The following is a 10,899-nucleotide window of genomic DNA, read 5'->3' as shown; positions in this document are numbered from 1 at the left end:
CCACACAGATTGCACCTCTGATTTGCACTACCAATACCTGCAAGTAAGTTCTGCTCATTGTGGATCCTAACATGTCTTTTAAGACCCCCATTGGATTTGCAAACCCTTTGGCACACACCACATTCAAACGTGTGCACAGACATATAATGGAAACTGAAAGAAGGCCGTCGTATGTGTGTGTGTGTGTGTGTGTGTGTGTGTGTATGTGGGTGTATGTGTGTGCATGTGTGCATGTGTGTATTTGCGTGTCTGTGTTTGTCCTCCCCCAACATCGCTTGACAACTGATGCTGGTGTGTTTACGTCCCCGTAACTTAGTGGTTCAGTAAAAGAGACCGATATAATGAGTACTAAATTTACAAAGAATAAGTCCTGGGGTTGATTTGCTCGACTAAAGGCGGTGCTCCAGCATGGCCACAGTCAAATGACTGAAACAAATAAAAGAATAAAAGAATAAGTGTTCACCTTTTTTCCTACTCTTGATGAAACATTCACAGATGCTGGTCAGCTGATCAACTGATCTCTACAATGGTGAACAACTTTTGGTCCCTGTCATAACAATATATACCCTATTATGCTTATATTCAGTTCCTGCTTTCATTGAAATGTTCTACTAACTACAATTCTTTATTTTTAAAGATAAGAATACTTTCTGGGTTTGGTGTGCCATCAGGACAACCCTTTCTGTGTAGAGTATCATAGACTGTCTTTGCTGGCACATGAATGTCTGTCTTTGCATAAGCAGTGTTTGAAAAACAAGAAAAAAAAACAACTAGTGCCTGCATTTGTGTCCTGTAACTTAGTGTTGTAACGAAATGAAATAATTGATTCAGAACTGATTATAAATTCTACTGAGACTAATTTTGATTTTCCAGCATCGGTTGTCAAGCAATGCTAGGAGGACAAACACAGACACACAAACATACACACACACATCACATACATATATATATATATATATACATATATGCAATGGGCTTCTTTCAGTTTCCGTCTACCAAATCCACTCACAAGGCTTTGGTCGGCCCGAGGCTATAGTAGAAGACACTTGCCCAAGGTGCCACGCAGTGGGACTGAACCCGGAACCATGTGGTTGGTAAGCAAGCTACTTACTACATAGCCACCCCTGTGCCTATATATTATCTTTTAGCAAGGCAGTAACTGACAGAAATGTTAGCATGCAGGGTGAAAAGCTTAGCAGTATTTTGTCTGCCGTTATGTTCTGAGTTCAAATTCCGCCAAGGTTGACTTTGCCTTTCATCTTTCAGGGTCGATAAATTAAGTACCAGTTATGTACTAGGGTAGAGCTAATTGACTGGCCCCCTCCCACAAAATTTCAGGCATTGTGTCTAAAGTAGAAAAGATTATCTTGTACTTTTGAAATCTTGATGAAGTGATTGTTTATTTTTAGAATGATATTGAAGGGTAGGTGTGAGAGGCCAGATAGGGATGATTTGAACATAAAACAGAATATTAGAGCTGGATATGGTTGGTTTAAATGCTAATGAGTTAAGTGAGAAAAATAAATCTTCACAAATTTTAAGTCATGTTTACATACCGACTACTATATGTTGACCACATGATGAAACACAAGCCGAACTTTCAACACGGTCAGCTAGAACGGTTTCCCACAACAACTGACCAGAACTGGCAACAACTGCACTCACTTTATGCGAGTGTGATCCAACAATGATAATTTTCTCTTTGTTGCTGTAATTAAAAGAAAATATTTTCTTGAAGTTCTCAAAATACTAAAAAAATTGCATTATAATAATTTTTCATCTATTATAAATAAATTGGTGTCATATATATGCATGTGTGTGTGTGTGTGTGTGTGTGTAAAGAAATAATCAATATCAGACTTAATTTATTAAACAAAGTTCAATAAATTCCATCAAATGGATGAAATGAAGCAGATATGGATAATGCTTTTATGGAGATAAATTCATCTTGATAAATGTATGTATGCATGTATGTATGTATGTATGTATGTATGTATGTATGTATGTGTGTGTGTATGTGTGTATGTATGTATGTATGTGTGTGTATGTGTGTATGTATGTATGTATGTATGTGTGTATGTATGTATGTATGTATGTATGTATGTATGTATGTGTGTATGTATGTGTGTGTGTATGTATGTATGCATGTATGTATGTGTGTGTGTGTGTATGTATGTATGTAAGTATGCCTGTATGTATGCACGTATGTATGTATTCTTAAATGACATTTTTCCTATACTACAAGAAAAAACCCCTTTTAATTGCAAAACTCAAAGATGTATATATCAAAACCTTTTTCTATACAAAAGACTTGAAGCAAATATATGACCCCTTATTTTTCCTTGTTCTCCTTCCAGCTTTCTGTTATATAAGTTTACATAAATTATAGGTGAAACTCACCTTAAGAATACATATACCAATATATTTTCAGTTGAACTATGATATGAGAACATTTATCTGCAGAAACATATCTTTATATTTTCATTTTTCATATATATATATATATATATATATATATATAAATTTGATAAACCTACAAGACTAGGTGAAAGCGTTAACTTATAAAACATGTGACATGAATAAAAATCTGTAAATATACAACCATCCAGACATCTGAGTGCCTGATTATTATTTTTTCTAATATATATATTTCTATAAACATATAGAATAAAATTATTTTCCACCTATGTTAAAAAGTTTAAATTGTTTTAATTACACAATACATACATATATAAAAATTTTGACACATTTTCAACTTTTTTTTCTCAGTATTTCTCTTATACCCCCAGCCCCCACCTATACCCCTACACTCACAGAGGCAAAAAAAAAAAAAAAATCAAGAGTTGCTGTTGTTTAACCTCAAATTAGTACTGATTGAATAGACAAATTAATTAAAGGCATTCCAACCATGACCATCCTGTTCTTCCTTTCGACAGAGAGTACTTACCTAATGTATGTACTTCCTCTTTTTTTAAAACACCAAGATATGATTTTGAAGGAGATTTGGCTGCTAATTCTACCAAACCAAAACGACCACTTAGAGACACCCTTATAGAAATATATTATGTATCGGTTAATAAAATATTGAGTATCAGCTCAAAAATGAGCTGTAAATTTTTATTTTCTTTTTATGTGGCAATACATGATATTTCCATTTTTGGGGGACATATTGAGAGTAATTATTCAACTGAATGCAGGTGGTTTCAGCTCTCTAAGTTTTTGTTATTTTTATCTTTTAATACCAATGTGAACTTATACTTCTATCTATCTTGTCTTAGTGCTCAGGTGCACTACAACATTGCAGCCACTACTACACTACTACCTCTACACAACTACAGCCATCACTACTGTGAAAAAGTACCAGGAACACCGATCTTTATTCTTCACTGATGCTACTATGATAACTACTAACTCTGGTGTCACCACCACTAACCATTACTCTTTTACTCTTTTACTTGTTTCAGTCATTTTGTCTGTGGCCATACTGGAGCACCGCCTTCAGTCGAACAAACCGACCCCAGGACTTATTCTTTGGAAGCCTAGTACTTATTCTATCGGTCTCTTTTGCTAAACCGCTAAGTTACGGGGACATAAACACACCAGCATCGGTTGTCAAGCGATGTTGGGGGGACAAACATAGACACAAACATAAACACACATATATATACATATATACGACGGGCTTCTTTCAGATTCCGTCTACCAAATCCACTCACAAGGCTTTAGTAGAAGACACTTACCCAAGGTGTCATGTAGTGGGACTGAACCCGGAACCATGTGGTTGGTAAGCAAGCTACTTACCACACAGCCACTCCTACGCCTATTTCATTTTTGATAATCCAATCATCACCAATTCCCATTCAAGAACATTACTATTGCTACCATAAACCATCACACCTGCCATATTTTATAGCCTCTACATTAGCTACAGGTATTCTACTAACAAAGGCTTTTATCATTAGTGAAAAAATGAAACAGTGTGTCCTTGATAAATAATTTATCTGTTGAAGAAGTCTTATCTTAATCACACACAAAATTTCTATAGCCTAGATATACCGGCAATTAATAAAAATCATGAAATAAGTCTACATTCAAAAGAAATAGAGTGTGTGTGTATGGTGGTGGTGGGAAATGACTAGTAAGTAATTAAAGAAATTAACTGGTGCTTCAGTTCAAGTGTCATATACACTTTAGATGTTTCCTCGATCTCCATGGTTACTTATTCTATATGTAAACCTAAGTAGCAAACGTACAAACATATTTAACCACTTCTCCACAGATTGAGAAAATGATGAACAACCTTTACTGGTTATCGATCATTATTGGCACCTCGTCAGGTGTCTACATCACTTGGCAAATCCCAGAGAAATAAGCTGTGAATTCGTTTAGATACACAATGAATCCAGTAATTTCAACGAACTACAGCTACTGAACTAATTTGCATAATTTAAATGTCTAACACTTTATTTGTTATAAGTGACCTGTTAACAGGGAGCCCATTCCACACAGTATCAAGCGAAGTATGATAACATTCTTTACGTCGTTGTAGAACAGTATTAGAACTTAAAAGAAGCTTATGTCATGTAGTAACAAATCCAATGAGAAATACTTTTTTTACTCATGTCTGGAAACAAAACTGGTCTCAGGAAATAATGTAGTTTATATATATATATATATAAGAAAAAGGCACTCAATCAGTTACGATGACGTGGGTTCCAGTTGATCCAACCAACGGAACAGCCTGCTCATGAAATTAATGTGCAAGTGGCTGAGCACGCCACAAACATGTGTACCCATAACATAGTTCTCAGCAAGATTCAGTGTGACACAGAATGTGACAAAACCGGCCCTTTGAAATACAGGCACTACTGGAGAAATGTGAAATAAAGTGTCTTGCTCAAGGATACAATGAACTGCCAGGAATTGAACTCACAACCTGTCAATTGTGAACTGAATACTCTACCCACTAAGCCATGCATCTTTACTTAGTTTATAAAGGAGTAATTGTTGAAAGGACAGATTTGATTCTTGATTGTAAGTCATAGATTGAATGTCAAACTGGTTTGTTATGAGTTTATAAGAAGGTACCCAAAGTCAGTTAATGTTGCTGTATCCACCAGACTGTCAGATGTTATACACCATTGGTTACAAATACAACTACAGTAGCATGGATCATTTATTCCAAACCAACCACTAAAATTGCCTGAATAGTTTGTTTTTTCTTTACAATTTATTTTTGAAATTTCATTGAAATTTATTGTGTCACCAAAATAACAAACAATTCATCTTCTAAAGCATTGTTGTTCATTTCTTTGTATATTTTGATTACATTTTCAGTTGTTTAACCCTGTCATTACTGTATTTCTGTTGAGATGCTCTGTGTTTCTTTCTATTAATTTTAAATATAACAAAGAACTTAGTAAAATAACTTCATTATCATTAAGCTAGTGTTAGGAACATAAATTGTGACTAAGGTTTGGTGGAAGATTTTAATTTAGAAAACTTATGAAAACAAGACATTTGTACGCAGAGCCAGTTTCAGACAGGTCGGTAACGAAAGGGTTAAACATCCATGCATGAATAGAAGTACTCAGTTCCTCATTGTCAGAAATATACTTATTAGCTGTCCTGAAATGAGAACTGGAACAAGTCCATTGGTTTACAACACTCTTAATCTATAATGCGTATTTATCTTTAATTCATTTAGATGCTTTCTGTCAAGTTACAAAAATTACCTTGAATTTTATCAAGTGAACAAGTTCATACAAGTTTAGAATCAGAGCCAAATTCTGCAGAAGTAAGATTTTCAGAATTAAGATTTTTAAAAAATATACAATGTTGTTTCTAATCCCAAAACTATTTTAAGCATCTTAGTAATTTGAAGTTATATATTTATAAATCTATTTGGATACACCTGAGTATCTAGCCAAATGCAGTATTATATTTAGTCAAGCTACTGACCTTGCACAGATAAAATATAAGCCAATAAGTAGACTGAAACATAGATTGGTTTATACAAATATTTCTATACAAACCAACTGTGAAAGTAGACTAGCTACTTTTGAATGTACAATATCTCTTACAATATGGATTATCCACTATAGAAATGGAAAATGCTGTAAAGATATATTTGTTCTTTTCAGTTGCTTAAACATACTTGAATAAATAGATTTTCAAACTTTGGGCCTCACCGAGGCAATAACTAGTGACCAAGACCTTTGGCAATGTGCTATGCTTGAGAAGACCCGTCAAGCCAAAGCAAAATTGTAGTCATGGCTGATGCTGGTATCACATAACTGGCACTCATGCCTGTGGCACCTAAAAAGCACCTTCCAAGCATTGGGCCTCATGGAGGCAAAGTGGCTGATACCAGTGGCATGTGAAAAGCATCTTTTGAGTGTTGGGCCTCACGGAGGCAATGACCAAGACCTTTGGCATTATGTCACGCTTGAGAAGAAGACTCATCAAGCCAAGTAAAACTGCAGTCATGACAGATACCAGTGTCACGCAAATGGCACCCCTTGTGCCAGTGACATGTAAAAGCACTCATTACACTCTCGGAATTGTTGGCATTAGGAAGTATATCCAGCCATAGAAACCATGCCAAATCAGACTGGAGTTTGGTGCAGTCTACCAGCATGCCAGCCCTGGTCAAACTGTCCAACTCATGCCAGCATGGACAACATGCGCTAAGTGATGATGATGATGATGATGATGATGATGATGATGATTCAACTCCTCACTGCCCTGTATATTAACTGTTCAGAAATGAGGACTTGAGTAAATCTATTGGTTTACAATATTCTTACAATAATGTAACACATTATTGTGTTGTGAGATACAATTATATCCTTTATCTTTTATCTTTTTACTTGTTTCAGTCGTTGGACCATGGCCATGCTGGGGCATAATTCTGAAGAATGTTAGTCAAATGAATTGACCCCAGTATTAATTTATTTATTGTTTTCAAAATACTAATACTTTTTTTAATCAGTTCTTTTGCTGAACTGCTAAGTTACAGGAATGTAAACACACCACCATTGGTTGTCAAGTGATGGTGGGGGGGACAAGTACAAAGACACACATAATCACTCACACATGTGCATATATGTGTGTGTGTATACATATGACAGGCTTCTTTCAGTTTCCATCTACCAAATCCACTCACAAGGCTTTGGTCAAACTGAGGTTATAGGAGAAAACATTTGCCCAAGGTGTCACACAGTGGGACTGAACCCAGGACCACATGGTTGGGAAGCAAGACCATACAGCTAAGTCTGTGCCTATGATTGTAAGTCATAGACTGAATCAGCTGGAAACAAAATCGGACCTTTTGGAATGATGTACATTCCTGTAACTTAGCAGTCCAACAAAAGAGACTGATAAAAGAGTGTTAAAAGGACAGATTTGATCCTTGGTTTAAATCATATTTTTGTAATTGTATTTGTAACCAGTGGCATATAACAGCATTCGACAGATTGGTTGATATAGTGATACAGTGATATTAACTGACGTAGGGATCCTGTTTATAAACTCATAACAAACCAGTAGCACATTCAGTCATGACGTAGAATCGAGGATTAAATAACTGAATATTCCAAAACCTAATAATTTAGTATATGTGGTGAGAAACTCTATGTGTGTTTGTGAGTGACAGAGAGAGAAAGAGTGAGTGAGAAAAACATTGTTTGCAAAGGAGATGTGTGGTTTAAAAGTGGGGTAAGAGAGGTGATAAAACACTAGTACAAATCAAGTAGCGGAACTATAATTTTATAAACACCTGTCATACTGCTAACAGGTGTTATCAACAAAAGTTTGACATGAGGTTTGAAAAATGCCCTTTAATAAGTCTACTAGTAACTATGAATTTGGAATCACTTTGAGTAATTTAAAGTTAAATCCAAATAACATTTACATGTTTCATTAAAATTAAATGCAAAACTAGAAAATCTCACTTAAAGTTAAAAATGAAATAAATAAATTGATTTACAATGCAAAGGGGAATTTATTCCTGCAAACAAAGAATGTGGTGAATTTGTTAGGTAAAAATGTATTGGGTTCTCAGATAAACTTTTTTGTTTCTTTTATATGTAATTTGAAATAACATAAATATTTTTTATCAAATTGTTTTAAGTTTTTCTTTTCACTGTATTCTTCCTATACCATTTTTGTTTATTGTTTTTGAAATTTGAAGAATTTTACCTCGTTTCAGACATATGATGATGGAGTACTAAGCCAACAAAAAAAAAAAAAATGACTCTTCCACACACACACATATTTATATACACACACACACAAACACATATGGTATCTATACTTGTATTATATAACCTGAAACTGACACACACATACACATAAATTAACTTAGGCAGTAAACATACATATATACACATATGAGAACACATATAGACACGTGAACATACGCTCACACGTAAACCAAAATGGACCATTGACATCCATGTTTTATAAAAAAAAATTTTATTTCATTTTTTTAAAAATTTATTTTTATTATCAATATATTTCATTATTTTCATTATTTATTTTTAATCTTTATTTTTATTCTTATATACTTTAATTCATTATTATTATTATTATTATTATTATTATTATTATTATTATTATTATTATCATTATAAATATAAATAAAAACATTAATGGATGCACATGTGCACACATACACACAATAAACATGCTTTTAACTACTTAGTCTGTTGGAGTATTTCAATTGTGCAAAATATAAACTCTGTAATGTCCATTTTGCCTTGAAGATCTTCCAGCCAGTGTACTCAAAATGCAAACTTATTATATATGTTTTGTAATTTAAATTGGGTGTGAAGTGAAACAATTGTAGGGCAATGTTAATTAATAAATTAATTTATATCCATTGAATTTCTCCATTTTTAAACTAATATATATAACATCTTTCCTCCCCAAGCCCCACCCCACTTTCCCTTCCCAGTTTTCAGATTTGGCACTGTCAATGTATGCACATTGAAAGGTAAGTCTAGTGAGATGGTAGAGATGCTTGAAAGGAGATGGGTTGATGTATGCTGCATACAAGAGGTAAGATGGAGAGGAGCTTCAGCTAGGGTCCTCACAGGCAAGGCAGATAGGTATAAAGTCTTCTGGCAAGGTAACATGGATGGTGTATGGGGTGTAGGCATACTCCTTGTGGAGAAATGGATGGATAAGGTCATAGAGGTTGTTAGGGTATGCGATAGAGTGCTTAAGCTCAATCTAGTCCTGCAGAACAGCACAGCTACAATTATCTCTGCCTACGCCCCACATGCAGGGCTACCAAATGGTCAGAAGGACCATTTTTATGATACCCTTCTACAGACTACCTCAAAGACAAGTGGCAATGACCTCATCTTTGTGGCTGGAGATTTTAATGGGCATGTTTGGCAGAAATCTGGTATCTTCACTGGTGGACACAGGGGCCATGGTATTGGTTCCTGGAACAATGAGGGAACTAGGCTACTGGAGTTCTATGATGCATGTAACCTTTTAATCTGCAACACTAAGTTCAGGAAGCCAGACAGCCACCCAATAACCTATCAATCAGGGGACTCTGCTAGCCAGATTGATTTCATTCTCACCAGACAGCGGGACGCAGGGTTGCTCTTAAATACTCCTCTATGCTGATGATCTGGCCCTCATAGCAGAATCACTACCAGAACTAGAGAAGAAACTTCAAGTTTGGAAGCAAGGTTTAAAATTGAAGGGCCTTAGAGTCAATGTTGCAAAGACCAAAGTTCTAGTAAGTAGGAAGGCGAACACATCACACACTCTTTCGGGTAGGTGGCCCTGCTCAATCTGTAGAAAAGGTGTAGGTAGAAATTCCATAAGATGTACCCAGTGTAAGCTATGGACCAAGTTTGTAGTGGGGATGGTTGCTCAGAGAGTGTTACCACAAAAATAAGAATAACCTGGGCAAAGTTCAGAAAGCTTCTACCTCTACTTGTGACAAAGGACCTCTTGCTCACATTGAAAGGTAGATTATTGTATGACGCATGTGTGCGAACTGCCATGCTTCACGGCAGTGAAACATGGGCTGTGACTGTTGAAGACATGCGTAAGCTCAAAAGAAATGAAGCTAGCATGATTCGCTGGATGTGTAATGTCAGTGTACACACATGGCAGAGTGTAAGTGCCCTGAGAGAAATATTAGACATAAGAAGCATCGGATGTGGCGTGCAAGAGAGATGTTTGCATTGGTATGGTAATGTACTGTGGATGGACGAGGAGAGCTGTGTGAAGAAGTGCCACTCCCAAACAGTAGAAGGAATCCAAGGTAGAGGGAGACCCAGGAAGACATGGGATGAGGTGGTGAAGCATGACCTTCGAACATTGGGCCTCAGAGAGGCAATGACAAAAGACCTCTGGAGGTATGCTGTGACTGAGAAGACCCGGTACATAAAGTGAGTCCACAGCTGTAAACTACACCAGTGTCACATAACCAGCCCTCTCAAAAAGTAGCTTGGATCATAGGGTGACATGCTGTGCTTGAGGAGACCTATTGAGTCAAGTACATCAACATCAGCAATATCAAAATCAAATCAAATGGAAACTGCAGTTGTGATCCCTGTGCCAGTAGCATGTTAAAAGCACCATCCGAACGTTGCTGATGCCAGTGCTGCCTTGACTGGCTTCCGTGCCAGTGGCACATAAAAAGCACCCACTACACTCTGGGAGTGGCTGGCGTTAGGAAGGGCATCCAGCTGTAGAAACATTGCCTGATCAGATTGGGGCCTGGTGCCGCCTCCTGGCTTCTCAGACCCCAGTTGAACTGTCCAACCCATGCCAGCATGGAAAACGGACGGTAAACGATGATAATGATACATACATACATACACACACACACAGACACACATATATATATATATATATATATATGTA

General features: G+C 36.2%; 1 protein-coding gene across 1 annotated transcript in view; it reads right to left on the bottom strand.

Moving 5' to 3' along the window:
- The window catches only part of LOC106870454 (beta-alanine-activating enzyme), a 116,740-nt gene that overhangs the window by 14,875 nt on the left and 90,966 nt on the right, over window positions 1-10,899 (bottom strand). The window contains exon 12 of the mRNA XM_014916555.2: window positions 1,557-1,708. Within this exon, the coding sequence (XP_014772041.2) occupies window positions 1,557-1,708 (152 nt within the window). The remainder of the gene's footprint in view (window positions 1-1,556; window positions 1,709-10,899) is intronic.

Source organism: Octopus bimaculoides, chromosome 16 (genome assembly GCF_001194135.2).
Source record: "Octopus bimaculoides isolate UCB-OBI-ISO-001 chromosome 16, ASM119413v2, whole genome shotgun sequence".
Lineage (NCBI taxonomy): Eukaryota > Metazoa > Mollusca > Cephalopoda > Octopoda > Octopodidae > Octopus > Octopus bimaculoides.
The sequence above is the reverse complement of the archived record's forward strand: the minus strand, read 5'-3'. Positions and strand labels throughout refer to the sequence as shown.